This window comes from Hylobates moloch, unplaced genomic scaffold (genome assembly GCF_009828535.3).
Source record: "Hylobates moloch isolate HMO894 unplaced genomic scaffold, HMol_V3 SCAFFOLD_12, whole genome shotgun sequence".
In the NCBI taxonomy this organism is placed as follows: Eukaryota; Metazoa; Chordata; class Mammalia; order Primates; family Hylobatidae; genus Hylobates; species Hylobates moloch.
This window is the reverse complement of record NW_026652287.1, coordinates 1,342,422-1,362,257: the sequence shown is the minus strand read 5'-3', so window position 1 is coordinate 1,362,257 and position 19,836 is coordinate 1,342,422. Positions and strand designations below refer to the sequence as shown.

At 45.8% G+C, this 19,836-nt stretch overlaps 1 protein-coding gene across 5 annotated transcripts in view; it reads left to right on the top strand.

Moving 5' to 3' along the window:
- The window catches only part of SFSWAP (splicing factor SWAP), an 87,240-nt gene that overhangs the window by 54,103 nt on the left and 13,301 nt on the right, over positions 1 to 19,836 (top strand). For 4 of the 5 annotated variants that reach the window (XM_032168256.2, XM_032168254.2, XM_032168257.2 and 1 more), the window contains 2 exons: positions 11,014 to 11,279; positions 18,819 to 18,974. In XM_032168256.2, coding sequence (XP_032024147.1) covers positions 11,014 to 11,279; positions 18,819 to 18,974 — 422 coding nt within the window. The remainder of the gene's footprint in view (positions 1 to 11,013; positions 11,280 to 18,818; positions 18,975 to 19,836) is intronic. The other variant, XM_032168255.2, reaches the window with a different exon arrangement.

Genomic DNA, 19,836 nt, shown 5'->3' with positions numbered 1-19,836 from the left:
TGTGCCAAGGGGATTGCTCACATCGACGTCCGAGACCAGAGGCCTTCAGGAAATACTGATGCCTTCAGCAGCAACAGTACAGCAATTAATCATATTCAGCAAAAACTCGGCTTTTTTTTTGTCACATCAATTTAGAATCTTTTAAGTTTAATTTTAGATTCCTTATAGTAGTTCTATCTCTGAATTTTATTTTGTATTTAAACTACAAGAATATCCAGAAATTCTTTGGAGAGTTTAGGTGCATTTTGGAGCCATAACTCTTTTAAAGTAAGAAAAATAATAGAGTAGGACACATCCTTTGAGGATTAAAGGAGGATTGTCTTTGTAGCAATAAACTATGGCAAAACTGGGCATTTTAGTAGCTAGTTCTATAATTGTAGGTGAATTAAAAGCTGACTTAACATTTGAACGATAATATTAGAATGGGTTTACATCTACAATTAGACAATAGCTAAAAAGTTGTGGTTTTATGTTATTTCAAGAGCACTTAAAAATCATTTTATAAAATCTTTCTCAACCTAATCTCTCTCTAAAAGAATGAATGAACACAGGAACAGAAAATCAGACACCACATGTTCTCGCTTATAAGTGGGAGCTAAACATTGAGTGCACATGGACACAGAGAAGAGAACAGCAGACACGAGGGCTTCATTGAGGGTAGAGGGAGGGAGGGAGGAGGGTGAAGATCAAAAACCTCCCTATTAGCTGCTATGCTCACTGCCTAGGCGATGAAATAAATAAAAGTTGGAAAGAATAAAAAAGGTAGTAACTACGGGAATTTTACTTTTTGAAAAGTTTCAAACCTTCAAAAAATTGGAAAGAATGGTAAGATGCCCCCAGCACCCCAGGCGATTGCATGCACATGCTCACTCATCTATATGTGCGCACGTTGACCCACGCGTGCTCGCCCTCTCTGAGAGTCGTTGCAGATGTGGTGACCGCTCTGCCCTGAATACTGCAGCTGCATTTCCCATGAAGGGCCTTCCCCTAGGAAACACAGCGCTGCATGCAGATTGTCCACTGATGGTACATCACTTCCTCTGCAGGCTGCAGCCGCATTGCTCCAAGTGGCCCCACATGTCTTTTGTAGCTCTTTTTTTCCCATAGTATAGAATGAGCCCTTCACTTTAATTATATTGACATTTCTAAGAGTCCAGGGCCATTATTCAAAACTGATTTTCTGCTTGAAGTCACTTCGCTTATTTTTCTGTGGAAAACAACATTCTAAGCTCAGACTTTTCAAATGATGCTGAAGGCTGAATCAGCTTTCTTGTTTTGGGAGTCAGTCTGAAATCCAGTCTGAAATCCTCTCACATCTGGCAGGAGGCCTCAGAAATAATACCTGATGAGCAAGGAGGGGAGAATTAGATAAGAAGAGCAGAGGAGATGAGTTTGTGTGAGACCCTGTCGAGTCCCTGAGTGCCATAGCGTGGGCTCCTGCCCTGATTCCTGAGTGCCCCAGCCACCCGCTGTAGCCTCAGCTCCACGGGTCGGTGGTGCCCAGTCCTCTGAGCCATTTGACATGCCAGTCCCAGAAATGAACATTTTCAGGGAAGGTGGGAACCCCCAGCAGCCCCCCAGGACACCATTTCACAGCCTTTCCACAGCTCTCAGAGTCAGGACTGCCTCCTGGCTCCTCACTTCAGACAATTATGGCAGAAGGATCTGTGGTCATTCCTTAGCTTTAATAGGATTTCTTGGCTGGGCGTGGTGGCTCATGCCTATAATCCGAACACTTTGGGAGGCCAAGGCAGGTGGATCAATTTTGAGGCCAGGAGTTCGAGATCAGTCTGGCCAACATGGTGAAACCTCGTCTCTACTAAAAATACAAAAAATTAGCCGAGCGTGGTGGCGCATGCCTATAATGCCAGCTACTCAGGAGGCTGAGGCAGGAGAATCTCTTGAACCTGGCAGGCAGAGGTTGCAGTGAGCTAAGACTGCGCCACTGTACTCCAGCCTGGGCGACAGAGCGAGACTCCTCAAAAAAAAAAAGGATACTCTGCAGCAATAAGGGGATGAAATACACAACAACAAAAATGATCATGAGGACGCTTGCAGCCACACAGAAAATGCTTCTGATGTAATAAGCAGGAGAAGCACAGTATAAAATATATCCACTTCTGTGGTTACAGCCATGAAAATATGCATGTAGCAAGGAGGGAAGGGAATTTAAGAAAGTAAGGGACCTGTTACGGTGGCGTACGGGTTATCATGTTTTGATATCATTTGTGCAGTGGGTAAAGGGGTTAATTGAAAGACATTCACAAGAATACTTTAACCAGTTATATTACATGACTGTATGTGTATGTTGTAATAAAATTTCCAGTGAAACTCAGTCACAAGTATAATTTATCACTAGCCCAGTTTTTCCCAATCTGCTGTAGTTCTGCATCACAGCAACCAGAATTATTTCCTTATAAACACAAGATATGTTACAGCTTAGGCCTTTGTCCTATTTATTTTTTTGATTTTATTTATTTATTTATTTGTTTGTTTTTTGAGATGGAATCTCACTCTGCCGCCCAGGCTGGAGTGCAGTGGCGCAGTCTTGGCTCACCGCAACCTCCGCCTCCCGGGTTCACGCCATTCTCCTGCCTCAGCCTCCCGAGTAGCTGGGACTACAGGCGCCCGCCACCACGCCCGGCTAATTTTTTTTGTATTTTTAGTAGAGACGGGGTTTCATCATGTTAGCCAAGATGGTCTCAATCTGTCCTATTTATTTTTATACGTACCTTCTCTCACCTCTCCTGTTTGCAAGCATTGGTTTTTGAATCTATAGAACATAGAAATGAGTGTTTAAATCACTAGGATGCTCTCCCTGCGTATATGTGTGTGTATATGCAGATTACAGCTACCAAGCCATTTCAACAAAAATGTAATGGTTGTAGCAGATGATGATAAATGTCTTTAATTGCTTCTGAAACAAAAATACTTGTAATTAAATTGGCAATTGCCATAAATAAAATTCAAACTCGAAAATATTTTTAGCCTAAAACAACTTCTGGGACAGGTTACCCTTGACTTTGCTAAGTATTCTAGCACCTACTTTACTCGCTGATGTTGAGACATTTGACCCAGCTATGTAGTTGTAAAATTCTCGGAATCCAGGAGGACTTGAGACAAGACCACGTTTGGCCACCGCACGCCCTGGGTGAGGAAGCCTGTGTGGCTGAGGGCGCGTCGGCACCAGGAGGCTCATGGCACCCCCAGGTCTGTCGGGGCCATGGCTAGCTCCGGCCTGCTCTGCAGAGTGGCATGAGGACACTCCCTTATACAAGGCCTGGCGTAACATGGCAGGAATTTTACTGTCACCTTAAAGTTAACTGAAAACAGCCACAGTGCAGCTTATGTGCCTGAAGGACGGTCACTTCTCTGTCTTTACTTTTTATAAAACTGATGTATACATATGAGTTTTAAAGTTCAAATGCTAGAGAAAGGTATAAAACAGAGGAAAGGTCCTTTCCTTCTTGTGTATTTTTTTTTAATTCCTGTGGAAATGGCACTTTTTAAAATTCCTCTCAATTCTCTCCCTTCTGTACAGTTTGAGTTTTTAACATAAAGGTTACCATTTTACCTTTTTTAACTGTGCAGTTTATGCTGGCATTAAGTATATTCACGCTGTGCAACCATTACCACCCAACCATTCCCAGAATGTCTGTCTTCTAAAACCAAAACTCTATAGCCATTAAATAGTAACTCCCCGCTCTCCCCTCCCCCAGCCCTGGCACCCACCTGCTTGCAGCCTCTGTGAACGGGACTCCTGGGGACCGCGTGTGAGTGGGATTCTGTGGTATCTGTGCTTCTGTGCCCGGCTGACTTCACCTAGCGTGGTGTCCTCCGGGTCCAGCCATGCGGCAGCCGCATTGGACCCCCTTTCCTTTTTACGGTTGAATGATGCTCGGTCGTGTGCATCTACTCCGTTTGTTTCCTGTGCATCCTTGAGGGGAAAAACTCAATTCAATTCATGTATGTAGAGATGTAAAACCTCACAGGGGATCATACCCTACATATTTTTCTGACATCTTTTTTCACTTACAGTAGAGATCCTTCTGTTATCAGTGCTTACAGTAGTGTTTGGTGTGTTACAGGCACTCGATAGATATTTATTGACTGAATGACTGTAAGTAGTTTACCTGTAAATCACCCCCTCTGTGTGTGCCCCTCCCCTGCTGTAGGAAATGTGAGCTGTGTCTCGGGTCTGTCTGTGAATGATGCCGCTTTCACCCAATCTGTGTCCTGTATCTTGTGTACTCCAGTGAGTGCACCCATGGCGGAAATCCTCACCATGGAATTCTTTTTTTAATTTGAGATACTGCTCAATTGACCTCTGAAGGGATCGTAGCAGTTTTATTTGCCCCCATAGGGTGTGAGAACTATTTCTTCATGCCCCTGTCGGCATTGGTTACCATCAGCCTTTCGGTGGGAAAGCAGCATCTGCTGTAACTTACGTACTTAATGATAAGTAATACTGAGTCGCTTTGCTAATGTTTCTTTTTTTTGAGACGGAGTCTCGCTCTGTCTCCAGGCTGGAATGCAGTGGTGCTACTCGGCTCAATCGGCTCACTGCAACCTCCGCCTCCCGGGTTCAAGTGATTCTCCTGCCTCAGCCTCCCAAGTAGCTGGGACTATAGGTGGGCGCCACCACGCCCCGCTAATTTTTATATTTGTAGTAGAGACAGGGTTTCGCCATGTTGGCCAGGATGGTCTCGATCTCTTGACCTCATGATCCGCCCGCCTCAGCATCTCAAAGTGCTGGGATTACAAGCCTGAGCCACCGCGCCCGGCCACTTCGCTAATGTTTCTTGGCATTGTCTGCTGCCTTTTGAACTGGCTTTCCCTTAGCCTGGGCCCGTGTTTCTTCTGGGCCCGGGAAGGGCCCTTTCTTTGTCTTATGCTGCATCATGTTAGCTGTTTGTCATCAGTGTCACAAACGTTTTTTCCCCTGGTACGCTTCTGACCTGCCACACTTGGAATTTATTTCAGTTTGAGGAGCATGTCGCTATAGATGCAACACATTAACTAAGTCATACATCTTTTCCCCAGTGACCCACAGCCTTCTTTACAACGTGCTGAATTCCCATTTGAACTCGATCTTTCTGCATCCATGTTCCTGTTCAGTCCCGTTGATGGTTAGGAGAGGTGATTTTACATATTCAAGTACAGTTGTAAATGATGTCCTAAAGTGTGCCTATTGGCATGGAAAGATATTGGCAGTACTCTCAATTTTTCAAGTGGCATATAAAATATATAAAAGCATATGCAAAAATCGTGCATATAAACCTGCATATGAGACTGGAGAGTTCCTTGACCCCTTCTCAGGACTGGCAAAGGGGGTGGCTTGTTTACTCGCCACCACTCAATCCCTTACGGGAGGGACCACATGAACGGACAGGTGCGGGAACCAGAGCAAAGGAACGCTCCTCTCTGGCGGGAGCAGGCTCTGCGCTGGCCTCACGGCAGCCTCCAAGCATATTACAATGCTCTTTCAGCTCTGCCATCCGGGAACGGGTATCTGTGACCCCTGGAGCCCCAGAAAGCCTGTTACAATCAGTGTTGAGTGTTAATCAGCTCAGTGGAGGGTCAGGGTGACAGCCATTACACCCTGCCCTCTTGGTACCTGAGTTCTTGTCCAGCATCCAGCAAGAATCAGGTCACACGAACGAATTAAAGGGTGGTGAATGTGGAGGACTTTATTGAGCTGTGGAAGTGGCTCTCAGCAGAAAGGGAAGCTGAAAAGGGGATACAGCAGTAAGATAATTTTCCCCTGGAGTGTGGCCATCCCTCAGCCAAATTCCTCTCCAACATCCAGCTGCGTCCTCTCCTCTCTTCACTCAGATGCTTGCTCTTCTGTGTGTGTCCCCTGAGTCTGGAGTCTGGGGTTCTTACGGGCACAGGATAGGGGGCAGAGCAGGCCAAAAGGCAACATTCAGGTGGGAAAACAGGGATAGTTGTCACTTTGGGCAACGGGTCCAGGCTTGAGTGTGAAGCCCTCGCCAGTATTTCCCTGCCTCCTGCCCATATCACATACATTCTCTATTCATTCCTAGTGTGTGTTCTTAATCCAGGATGAAGAGAAGGCAGAAGTCTTCATTGAACCCCTTTTTTCATGCAGTCATTTACATAGTAGCAACAGACTGCAAGGTGATTTCTTAGATTCCACAAATTTTTTTCTTTTTCTTTTTTGAGAGAGTCTCACTCTGTCGCCCAAGCTGGAATGCAGTGGTACCATCACAGCTCACTGCAGCCTTGACCTCCCAGCCTGAAGCAGTCCTCCTACCTCAGCCTCCAGAGTAGCTAGGACTTACATGCACTTGCCACCATGCCCAGCTAAATTTTTTTGTATTTTTGGTAGAGACGGGATTTTGCTATATTGCCCAGACTGGTCTTGAACTCCTGGCCTCAAGCAGTTCTCCCGCCTTGGCCTCTCAAGATGCTAGGATGACAGGCATGAGCCGCTGCACCCAGCCCACAAATGTTTTCAAGTTACTGATCCTGCCAGGTTTACGATTCCAGTAAGGGTTTGAAAAGGAAATAGGAACTGAAACCCGCCTGTGTTTGCTGAATCTCTGCTGTGTGCTAGGTGCTGAGGTGCTTTGGGATATGCATTAGAAGCTTGCTTGTTAACCAGTGACCGTGACTGCATTTAAGCTGTTGCTGTTCACACATGGGCATTTCCATCAGGACAGCACAGCCAGGAGGAGAGTGGCGGCTCTGGGACCTGGGGCTCAGGCGAGGCCTTGAGGAGCTTACCACAATAGTGAGGGCCCATGAGGGCCAAAGACCCACAAGTGATAAAGGACAGGTGGCCCCACTCGGGAAGATGCGTTCTCAGGCAGAACGGGAATGACAATGGGAGGCCAGTTGTGGAGAGCCTGGGATGCCAGAATAAGTGAGCACGAGAGACCGACAGGATGAGAGCCGCATTTCCACTGAAACAGTGTGGCTGGGGGGCTGGGGGCAGGGGTGGGAGGACGCACCTGGGCAGGACGTGGTAGGGCAGTGGGGCTGGGTGAAGGGTGGAGAGCGACGCTGCAGTGTTGGTCATCCATCCGTGGGATTGGCCCATTTCATAGTTAATGTAGTGCCCTTCACAAATAAGATTTCTTTTATTTTCAAATACAATCAGATACAAAGTCGGTCTGCTTTTGAGCAATTTGTTTTGGCACAGTAGGAAATAATAGTTACTAGTTCGTGTGCTAATTTTGTTGCCAAATTCTTCATTGTGATAAAGGGGGACTAATCAGTGTTATTTTCCAGTGTTACAGAAGTGGCAGGCAGTAACCTTTTAGTGCCCATAAATGACCGTTTTTCAGAAGTTACTTGCGTTGTCCCAGATTCTACCTAAACCAATGTATGTCTGCCCCCTACACCCAAACGTGACTTCAGTTTTGATCATTTTTTCTGGAATATTAAAATTCATCTCAAAGGCAGCGGTGGTTTCTGGGAAGCTGTGTTTGGCATCAGTCCTTGTGCACTTTTAGCACTTGAAGCTGAAAAAAGCAGTAATGTCAACATAATGAACCATCTTAATTCAGCCTGGCAGAGGTCACAGCAGCTCCAGTTTTCACCTTCATGGTGAAGGATGATCGTGTTGTTGGAATAAATAGACTGGACTTGATTACAAGTGACATTTGAAAGTGTTGATTCAGACTGTCCCGTCGCTTCAGAATGGAGCCCTGGTCTTGAACCGCAGTGGTGAGATAAGTATTATTAATGACAGGCGTTAGTTAGGGTAAAGGCAAAAAGAAAAGTTAAGAGGCTCAAATCATTAAGTTGGCAGCAGAAATATGAATAGAAACCCAGCTGGAGAGTTGACTCCTCGCACTCCTGTTCGTCTTGACTGTGCCTCAGATGGCGTCTCGCGCCCGTTTGGTTTTGTCTTTCACAGACGTTTGCCAGGGACCATGTTTTTCCATCTCCCCTCTGTTTTAACGCAGCGCGTTATCAATCACACACCAAATTAGTGCAGTGATTTTGTGAGCGTGGAGAGAGTAAATGAGGAGAGTTCTTCACCAGAAAAAGACAGCAAAGACGTGTTTCTCTTCCTTCTCGTCACAGAACAAACTCATTACTCGAGGGTGGAGTATGTGTCTCGGCTCTCCTTCTCTTCAGCTTTCTCTTTGTTTTCCTGGGGAAATCCCGGGCCTTGTTGAAAGGACCTGCAGCAGCTCTGACTTCCCCGAACACTCACAGGCACCTGTGCTGAGGTTCCCAATGGCGTCTTTCATCCCCGGGGCCGGCTTGCTTTCTGTGCAGTGTGTGCTCCTGAGGTAGAGGCCGTGGATATTGGGGGGCTGTCTTGCTTTCTGCGCAGCGTGTACTCCTAATTTAGAGTCCGTGGATATTGGGATTTTTTGTTTCATCCCCGGGGCCAGCTTGCTTTCTGCACAGCGTGTACTCCTGATGTAGAGGCCGTGGATATTGGGATTTTTTTTAGTGCATCAGCTGATTTATCTGGTGTCCACCCAGGGCTCGCCTCAGAGGATGTCCTCAGCTCACAAACCTGTGTTCTTTGCTCTTTGCAGAATGGAAGCCCTCTCCCTTTCGGTGTATATGGGAGAGGCCATAGCTAGGATGTTGAGCCTCTGAAGTTGTAAAGCTTACTACCTTTTTATTTATTGTATTTTTAATTTAAAGGATCATTTAGCATTGCTTGTGGGCAAATCCTGACTAATGCCAGAGTGGAGGTATTCTTAGATATAGAGCTTGGTTTGTCATTGGACGTTTGTGTGTTAGAATTATGTAAGCAATAAAATATTTTAGCTGGGCGCGGTGGTTCACGCCTGTAATTTCAGCACTTGGAGAGGCTGAGGCGTGCAGATCACTTGAGGCCAGGAGTTTGAGACCAGCCTGGCCAAAATAGCAAAACCCTTTCTCTACTAAAAATACAAAAAAAAAAAAATTGGCTGGGCATGATGGCACATGCCTGTAATCCCAGCTACTCTGGAGGCTGAGGCACAAGAATCACTTGAGGCCGGGAGGCGGAGGTTGTGGTGAGCTGAGATCACGCCACTGCGCTCCACCCCAGCAACAGAGCAAGACTCTGCCCCAAAACAAACAAACAAAAAGAACAAAAAAAATTTAAAAGTTTGACCTGAAAAATATTGTTACACTTACAGAATTTTAAATGAGAAAGACCTTTTTGATAAGAACTGTCCCACAGTAAAATGGATTTTTTTGCCAAAATATCCCTGGAGATAATTTAGGCAGAGCCTTAAAGATGAACTTGGTAGCGGCCATCAGATCCCGAGGAGGAATTCATTCCTGCCCTCCTGCCCGCAGCACGCCCACCACCAGGGAGGGGCGTTAGAGAGCACGGTGTAAACGGAAACAGCAAGGAGGCTGAACAGAGGGCTGTGAAATCACGGTGCCATCATAAAGCAGCCAGCTCAAGTGGAATCTCATCTTAAATTGGGGCCTGCCCCACCCGGGCTCTGCTGAATTGCTTTTGATCTCAAAGCCAAAGTAAGAAGCATAACTGTAGAGGAATCATTTCTGCAGTGTTTTCCCGCAGCCAGCTGGCCTTGCCACAGCGGACCTAAGGAGAGGAAAGGAGGGAGGGAAGCCCCCTCAGCACTTTGCCCTTCACAGATGCCGTCCTGCACACGCTGTGCCACGGGCTGGGCTGGAGCTCTGTCCCCGGGGAGCAGCTGGGGGCAGCCTGGGAGACTGGGTCCCACCCCAGCACCTAACCTGAATTTCTTCAAGGCACAAAGGATAAATTGCAGATTTTTCACTGTGTCTAAAGGTGTGAAATGTTTAATGGCTGTAGTTTAAAATTCACTTAAAGTGAGGAGAGAGTGAGCTTTCTGGGGAAAGAGGGGCAGCCTGCAGGCCTATGCTGTTGAAGGGTGCTGTCTCCTGATCTGGTTCTGATGAGCTGTGGTGGAAATGTGTCAGGATGCATTGAAGATTCATATGCTGTTCTGTATGTATGTGACACTCAGACGGAGAGGTTTTAAAACATCAAAGGGAAACCTAGACCTTCTTTAAAAATTATTGTCAGAGTAGTGCAGATGTTCATTTAAAAACCTAATATTGGAGGTTTGAGGACTCTCTCCTCTGGTAGTTAAAACTATTTTTTTTTCCTTAAGAACTATTTTTTTTTATTATACTTTAAGTTTTAGGGTACATGTGCACAACGTGCAAGTTAGTTACATATGTATACATGTGCTATGTTGGTGTGCTGCACCCATTAACTCGTCATTTAACATTAGGTGTAGCTCCTAATGCTATCCCTCCCCCCTCCCCCCACCCCACAACAGGCCCCGGTGTCTGATGTTCCCCTTCCTGTGTCCATGTGTTCTCATTGTTCAATTCCCACCTGTGAGTGAGAACATGCGGTGTTTGGTTTTTTGTCCTTGAGATAGTTTGCTGAGAATGATGGTATCCAGCTTCATCCATGTCCCTACAAAGGACATGAACTCATCATTTTTTATGGCTGCATAGTATTCCATGGTGTATATGTGCCACATTTTCTTAATCCAGTCTATCATTGTTGGACATTTGGGTTGGTTCCAAGTCTTTGCTGTTGTGAATAGTGCCACAATAAACATACATGTGCATGTGTCTTTATAGCAGCATGATTTATAATCCTTTGGATATATACACCCAGTAATGGGATGGCTGGGTCAAATGGCATTTCTAGTTCAAGATCCCTGAGGAATCGCCACACTGACTTCCACAATGGTTGGACTAAAAAGGAATGTATTTTTTCCAGCATAGCATCTCTAATACTCTAATACTGTGCTCCTCTTGTTGGCTCCGGCTGTCCACAGCCTGGGGCCTGGGAAGGGAGTGCCGCCTGTGAAAGGCTCGGGAACCAGAGGGTTCACTTTCTCCTTTTGCATCTGGGAGGTGACAAGGTCACTCTGGATAGCCACAGGAGGAGACTTTCTAAGAGATGGTTGCTGTGTTTGTTGGTATGAGGGGCCCAAAGTTGAAATTTTATAAATATACATCTTCAATGTTCTGTTTTCCCTGTTAACACCCAGATTTTCCTTTTATTCTTAGGAATCCAGCACTACGCCCTGCCCTCTACTGACTGGAGGCAGACCTCTGCCTACTTTAGAAGTTAAACCACCCGATAGGCCTTCGAGCAAAAGCAAAGATCCACCAAGAGAAGAAGAGAAAGAAAAGAAAAAGAAAAAGCACAAAAAGAGATCTCGAACAAGATCGCGTTCTCCCAAGTACCATTCGTCATCCAAGTCCAGGTCTAGATCACACTCAAAAGCAAAGCATTCGCTTCCCAGTGCCTATCGGACAGTGCGGCGGTCGAGGTGGGTGTGAAAGGGGCAGCACCTCTGGTGCCCTCATGACTTCTGTGTCCTTCACAGGACACCCAGTAGAGCTAGGTAGAACGTTTAAAATCAGTGCCGCTTTCATTAAGCAGATGCGTGTATGCATGTGCATGTGTGCCTTGCAAGTCCAAGTAAGATCTTTTTCAGATATTTGTTTTATACTTAACTTTTTTTTTTTTTTTGAAACAGGGTTTTGTTCTTGTTGCCCAGGCTAGAGTGCAGTGGTGCGATCTTGGCTCACTGCAACCTCCACCTCCCAGGTTCAAGTGATTCTCTTGCCTCAGCCTCCTGAGTAGCTGGAATTACAGGCACCCACCACCATGCCAGCCTAATTTTTGTGTTTTTAGTAGAGACGGGGTTTCACCGTGTTGGCCAGGCTGGTCTTAAACTCCTGACCTCAGGTAATCCACCCACCTCGGCCTCCCAGAGTGCTGGGATTACGGGCCTGAGCCACCGCGCAGGCCCCTACTTAACTTTTCAAAGCTCATAAACTACTGCCAGGTTTTTAAAAATTGGTTTGTTTAGGCCGGGCGCGGTGGCTCACGCTTGTAATCCCAGCACTTTGGGAGGCGGAGGCGGGCGGATCACGAGGTCAGGAGACCGAGACCCCGTCTCTACTAAAAATACAAAAAAAAAAATTAGCCGGGCGTGGTGGCGGGCGCCTGTAGTCCCAGCTACTCGGAGAGGCAGAGGCAGGAGAATGACGTGAACCCAGGAGGCGGAGCTTGCAGTGAGCCGAGATCGCGCCACTGCACTCCAGCCCGGGCGACAGAGCCAGACTCCGTCTCAAAAAAAAAAAAAAAAAAAAATTGGTTTGTTTAAATTCTAATGGGTCCTGGAAGCGAGCCTACCACATTTGCTGATTGTGTGAAAGATTCACAGGGTGGTGTGCTGGGGGGTCTTCTGTTTTATTTGTATAAGTAAAGTTTCCCATGCTAATTTCTCTCAAATGTGTAAAGTTGCAAGACAGGAGAACTCTTTAGCACTGGTCCTGGGTTTGGATTCTCTGCTCTGCACACGCACTCACCGGCGCCGCACTCTGCACATACACTCACTGGTGCCGCATTCTGCACACACTTCGTGTGGCACCAGTGAGCGTGTGTGCAGAGATGCAGCACCGGTGAGTGTGTGTGAAGAGGATGGCACAGATGAGTGTGTGTGAAGAGGACAGCACAGGTGAGCATGTGTGAATAGGGCGCTGGTGGGCGTGTGTGAAGAGGGTGGCACGGGTGGGTGTGTGTGAAGAGGGCAGCGCGGGTGAGTGTATGTGAAGAGGGTGGCACAGGTGGGCGTGTGTGAAGAGGGCGCTGGTGGGTGTGTGTGAAGAGGGCGCTGGTGGGTGTGTGTGAAGAGGGTGGCACGGGTGGGTGTGTGTGAAGAGGGTGGCACGGGTGGGTGTGTGTGAAGAGGGTGGCACGGGTGGGCATGTGTGAAGAGGGCGCTGGTGGGTGTGTGTGAAGAGGGTGGCATGGGTGGGTGTGTGTGAAGAGGGTGGCACGGGTGGGCGTGTGTGAAGAGGGCGCTGGTGGGTGTGGGTGAAGAGGGTGGTGCAGGTGAGTGTGTGAAGAGGGCGCTGGTGGGTGTGTGTGAAGAGGGTGGTGCAGGTGAGTGTGTGTGAAGAGGGTGCGGGTGGGCGTGTGTGAAGAGGGTGGCGCGGGTGGATGTGTGTGAAGAGGGCGGTGCAGGTGGGTGTGTGTGAAGAGGGCGGGAGAGCATGTTTCCTCTCCACCCTCCCTCCAGGAGTCACTATTAAACCAAAGCTGTTCTTGATGAGGAGCCAGTTTTTCAGAAAGCAGGTTAACATTTCTGGCAACAGAAATTAAAAATGTAAAAACATTTAAGAGTCACAGAATTTACATCTTGGTGAAAACCATTTTTTAAAAACAGAACAGTGGCTGGCCTACAGGAGGTTGGCACAGTTCGCCCTGTTTTCAGGACGCCGTTACACCTCGGGTTCGCTGCTGAACACTGGCTGACTCTCCTCGGTTTCTCTAACCCCTCACTGACTGTGCTCATCTAGTTTTTCTTCTGGAATTGGTGTTAGCTCTTATGTTTCCGTGGGAAAAATACAGATGCCTTGGGAGCTTTACGGGCTTTTTAAGTATAATTTTACACATTTGCTTCTCCGAATATATCCTAAAAACAATATGCTTGCTTTCTTTACTTATTTATTCGTTTATTTATTTAGAGACGGAGTTTTTGCTCTTGTTTCCCAGGCGGGAGTGCATTGGTGCAATCTTGGCTCACTGCAACCTCTGCCTCCTGGGTTCAAGCAATTCTTCTGCCTCAGCCTCCCAAGTAGCTGAGATTACAGGCATGCACCACCACGCCCAGCTAATTTTGTTTTTTTTAGTAGAGATGGGGTTTCACCATGTTGGCCAGGCTGGCCTCAAACTCCTGACCTCAGGTGATCCACCCACCTCAGCCTCCCACAGTACTGAGGTTACAGGCGTGAGCCACCATGCCCAGCCTGCTTTCCTTATTTTTACCCTGGCCAACACTTAAAGTTTGACAAGCATTTACACTCCTCTGCAGTGAAATTGGATCTGACTCCATGATAAATCAATTTGATCTTTCACTCTACATTTTTGCGAGTGTTTTAAATGTTTCATCACTTCATACGCTTATACATGCAAAAAAGAAACCTTGCTATTTTGTAATCAAATGAACAGTTTTGCTAACATATCTTCAATTTTTGAAGGCTCCCAGGAACTTGTATTGTATATCGAAGCTTTTTAAAAATTTCTCATTTGAGGCCAGGCACAATGGCTCACACCTGAAATTCCGTGCTTTGGGAAGCCAAGATGAGAGGATTACTTTGAGGCCTGGAGTTCAAGACTAGCTTTGGCAACATAGTGAAAACCTATCTCTACAAAATATTTTTTTTTAATTAGCCAGGCGTGGCAGTGCATGCTTTGAACTCCTGAGCTCAAGCGTAGAGTCTGAGGTGGAAGGATTGCTTGAGCTGAGCTCAGGAGTTTGAGGCTGCAGTGAGCTATGATCACGCCACTGCACTCCAGCCGGGGTGACGGAGCGAGACCCTGCCTCTAAATGTAATTAAATGAAGATTAAAATAAAAAATTTCCCACTTGAAAATGTTTCTTACAACATTACGTAGCTGAAGATAGACAGAAACAAGCCCTCCTAGTAACCACATTCAGTAAAATTCTTCCCAATTTTCCTTTTCTACAGGCTCAAAAGAAAGCACAATTCCTTCCTAAATCCCAAGCCTTGGGGACCGATCATTGTAAGAGCTGTTCATGGTGTTTCTTTAGCGTAAGAAATTAGCTCAGCTTTCATTTGGGGAGTTTTTGCAAACACAGCGGATGTGATGTCTGATATTTCCGGGTATCCCACCATTCACTTCTAAGGACAGGTGATGCCGTGGCCCCCAGCTTTTCCCACATGGTATATTCAGAGCTGAAAGGCTTCACCTAACACTCGGAATTTCAGGTTTCTAAGTTGTACATCCTTTTTGTTGACTAGTCTATAGTAGAAAAGGTCATTTTACATATTATTTGAATATTTATTTTAGAATAGATTTAGAGTTACATATTTTTGAATAATTTACTTTAGAATAGCTTTAGTTACATATTCCTTTATATATAAATATATCTTTATATTATTTTTGTATATTCACTGCTGACAAGTCCAAGAAGCAGAATCCTACTCATTTGTTTGTAACTTTCAGTTAAAAGAAAAAATTAAGGTGAGAATTGTCTGAGTAAGGTTTCTACCGTGATGGCAGGCTACCAATTTTAATCCGGCCTACATTTAAAATACTCTACAGTGTCAGCAGAGCAAAGTGTTTTCAGAACACTCCGATTTTTCATTAATCTCCATGGCTGAGGAGGTAGTGTCTACATACTTTTAGTTAATTATAGTTAAATAACTGATTAAAAAGCATTTGATTTTGCAACTAAGACAAAACATGAAGGCAAAGTGCAAGTTTATTATAAAATGAAAATAAGAATATTATAAAACAAAACCTTCCGGGTGTTGGATTGTCTAGCAAGTTCTACTGTGGGTGCTGGCCCCTGGCAGTGGTTCCCCTCCACAGGGCCAAGGGCATAGCTGGGTGCAGAGACCAGCAGCGCCTTGGGCTCTGGAGTCCGAGGACATAAGTTAAACAAGCTAGTCAAGCCCCAGATGCTTGGGAGGCAGAAGCAGGAGGATTCCTTCAGCCCAGGAGATCAAATCTAGCCTGATCAACATAGTCTTATAACAAAAGAAGAAGAAGCTGGTGGTTTCTCACCATAACCTTTTCTTGTAGAATTCTGCCTCAGCTCTTCTGGGAACAGGGAGTGCGTGTTTTATTGAGTAGGATTTTGCATTTTTCTAAGCTGGCTGCAAACCTGCCTCCTCCATCCAAGCTCTGCCAGCACTAATCATTTCCAGGGATCCAAGTGGCTTTAAAACACAAGTTAGAAATGGGAGGGGTGGTGATCTCCTCAGTCATATGAATAATTGGAGTATAAAAGATAACTAAATTTTAACCAAAATATTGAAAGTGTTAATGCTGTTGTTATCAGATAGAATAAACTGTTACAAATGCAGCCTCCACTCAGAATGGATCAGACTTGTCACCTGGGCCTGAACAGACCGAACTGATCATTTTTAATGACTGCTGCCAGCCCACAGCAGAATACCGCAGTTGTTATTATTTCTAATTGTGGTAGGATGCTGTATGGAATGGATTTTGTTTTATATATTACTAAAATTCTATGTAAAATACAGAAAGTTAAGATTAGAAAGCCTTCGTACAGCACAATGAATATTTATTTAATGGTTATACTGTTCCTGTGGTTGAAGTCCCATTTATTTAGTATGTCTAAGTTATAGGTGACTCTGGATCTCCAAAGGCAAATTAGTCGTGGAAAAATCTTTAGTTTTGGAAAATCACTATGTTGCTTCTCAAAAAGTATACTAGTTACGACAAGGTAGTATTTAGTGTCTTTTATATCAACATTGAGGCTGGCGCGGTGGCTCACGCCTATAATCCCAGCTCTTTGGGAGGCTGATGCAGGTAGATCACCTGAGGTCAGGAGTTTAAGGCCAGCCTGGCCTTAAACTCCACTAAAAATACAAAAATTAGCCAGGGGTGTTGGTGTGTGCCTGTAATCCCAGCTACTCGGGAGGCTGAGGCAGGAGAATTGCTTGAACCCGGGAGGTGGAGGTTGCAGTGAGCCAAGATCGTGTCACTGCACTCCAGCCTGGGCAACAGAGCAAGACTCCGTCTAAAAAAAAAAAAGATTAAAGTAAAATACTTTTATTGTCTTGTTTTCTGTTTTCATTTGTATTTTGATATTGTATCTGGTTCTCTATCTTAATGGAATGAAGAAGTACTCATGCAGTTCATTTACAACCTGAAATTAAATTTTAATAAGTATCAGCTTGAAACTAAGTTTATTTTTAAAACTTTTGCTAAGATAGTCTCTTGTGTTCATTTAGTTATCTAAATGCATCTTCAGAGTTAGCCTGGGCTTCTTGGAGTTCTAGATAGATCTTTGAATGTTATCATTTTAAGATATCTTCCAGTGTAGAGATCTATGTGATAAAAATATATTTCTGGCCAGGCGCGGTGGCTCACGCCTGTAATCCCAACACTTTGGGAGGCCGAGGCGGGCAGATCACGAGGTCAGGAGATCGAGACCATCTGGCTAACACGGTGAAACTCCATCTCTACTAAAAATACAAAAAAATTAGCCAGGCATCGTGGCAGGCACCTGTAGTCCCAGCTACTCGGGAGGCTGAGGCAGGAGAATGGCGTGGACCCGGGAGGTGGAGCTTGTTGTGAGCCGAGATCGCACCACTGCACTCCAGCCCGGGCTACAGAGCGAGACTCCGTCTCAAAAAAAAAAAAAAAAAAAAAAAAAATTCATATATATATATGTATATAATTCTTTGTAGAAATTAGCTCCCTGGGGTTGGTGAAGACCGGGGATTTGGAAGACTTTTCTTAGGAGACTTGTTTAGCATTCAGAAGGGACTCAGGCCACACTGGGTTTCTATTTTAGGTTGCAAGTTGTGGCTCCTCACTGCCCTTTTTACCCAGAATAAACTGCATAGCAAATCAGTAAAAGCAATGACTCATCTCCTAATCCTGCTCCTTAAAGGGGGAAACCAGATGCTTGCAGTTCCCCGAGTGGTAGCTTTTTTCTTTTTTTTTTTTTTTTGAGACAGAGTCTCGCAGAGTCTCGCTGTCGCCCAGGCTGGAGTGCAATGGCGCTCCGCCCACTGCAGGCGCCGCCCCCGGGGTTCACGCCATTCTCCTGCCTCAGCCTCCGGAGTAGCTGGGACTACAGGCGCCCGCCACCTCGCCCGGCTAATTTTTTGTATTTCTAGTAGAGATGGGGTTTCACTGTGTTAGCCAGGATGGTCTCGATCTCCTGACCTCGTGATCCGCCCGCCTCGGCCTCCCAAAGTGCTGGGATTACAGGCGTGAGCCACCGTGCCCGGCCTTTGATCATGCCAAGGTGAGGACCGTCGTTCCATCCCTTGCAAAGTGAATCAAAGTGAATTGTAGCCAAACACAGATAAGACCAGAGGGTGTCTGCACTGAGCAGTCCAGGAAGGAGGGGAGCTGCAGCGGCTGTCACCGGGCTGGGGACACAAGGAGGAATTGCAGGTGAAATCAGATCCAATTTCAACTTGAGGAAAATTAAGCCCTGGGAGCTGCTGGTAGAGCCCAGACCTTGCTGCTGAGTCATCTGCAGGGATTATCCCGGGAGTTGGTGGTAGTTCCAGCTGTGGTAGAGCCAGACCTTGCCGCTGAGTCATCTGCACAGATAATTCCGTGACTGAAAGGCCGTGGGTAGGGACGTGAATGGAGGAAGTGGAGTAGATGAAATGGTTAAATGTTGGAGAAAAGAGGCTATTTATGAATATGACCACTGTCGTTTAGATAAAATTTCTGGAGTTTTATCATTGAAAAAAGTCTCATTATGTTTATATTTGAAAGCAAACCATTATGCTTTTTTCCGGAAAAAAAAAAAACCATGAGTCACGTTATGCTTGAAAGTATTTAATTCAGACCATTTCATCTTTAAGAAGGCCGCTGGTCACGTTATGCGGGTGATTGGCTTATTAAATGGAATTCCTGTTTCTTGCACTATGTTGTGGTATCAGTATGAGAAGCCTAATTAACAGAATAAAAAGCATTAAAGCTTCTTTAGCTAAAGTCAAACTTAGAGAATTGTCTAATGGTATGTAGCCCCTCGTTCTGAGATGGGCGTTTTCCCCAGATAACTTGAAAATCTACTGGTAACAGCCACTTCCCTTTAAAGAAGTCTATTACTAATAGCCACAACAAAATGGTATTGTATTTCAAAGTTACGAATTTGCAGGCCTTAAAAACTAACTTATTTTTCCTGATTATTGAGTTTATTGTAGAATTCTACATGTAAGCATTCCCTAGCCGCTATAGCTTTGAATAAGCAGAGCTTTTTTCAGAGTTCTGGTAGCGCCCAGCCCAGCACCTTTTATTCTGAATGTGAAGTGTGTGCCTCCGTGTCACAGAGCCACAGCCTCCCCAGGGACGCTGCGCGCGGAGCCCTGTCAGAGCAGCACGTCAGTGACAGCGGCAGCCGAGCCAGGAAGTTATCAGGCAGCCTCGACCACCACCAGATTTGACTCCGCGAGCTCTTTTGGGGGAAAACCTGGTAAAACGTCAAGGTGTCTAACTGACCTCGCCTTTATCATCTGTTCTGTAAATCTTAGGAAAGGTCTGGAAAAAAAATAAAAACCATTCTGTCAGTTAAAGGGCAGCCACTCCTGGCTCTCCAGGATGCCAAGGGCTGAGGGATCCCGAGCTGATCTGCAGAAGCACAGCCTGTGGCATTTGCGGTTTATTGTCATGAAAATGATTCAATGTAGAACTTTTTCAAATGGCAAAATCAAACCGCTCTTTATATTGTTTTTGAATGAGTTGTCATGGAAACAAAATGGAAATAAATGGTGTTTTTTTTCCAGATTCGTGCTCATCGCAGGTCTTCCCAAAATAGTAGCTTTACTGAATGAACAAAGAACTAAAATGAAGGTCCCAAACTCATTGCTAAGGGGCCTCCACTAAAGAGCGTCACCCCCAGAGGGGCGCGGGTCTCAGGGTCCTCATGGCCGCGTATGAATTATGGCACCACAGGAGAGGAACGAGTCCTTTCCGGGCACATGAGGAGGAGGAATCAGTGTTAATGGGTGGCTTTGCATCTGTGTAATCTCATAAACTTAAGTTAGCCGAAGCTGTCGTGAGACTGGCGTTTCCGAATTGGATTGAAGGCTTCAGGCTTCACGCCAGTGCACCACAGCCTGTTCTGAGTATCTGTGCTGAGAGGCCGTAAGATTAGTGTGAACAGGAGAAGTTTCCAGGTAGGCCTCTCACTTCATTACCATTGGGTTTCTTACTGCCGGTGTTTAGACAGGTAGCCATGACTCGCTGGAGTTTGATCGCCTTTTCTTCCCTCATGTTGGTGGAAACATCAGTGAGCTGAAATGTGTAGCGAGATAAAGTGGGCAAATGCAGGAGGAAGGAAGAGGCAGC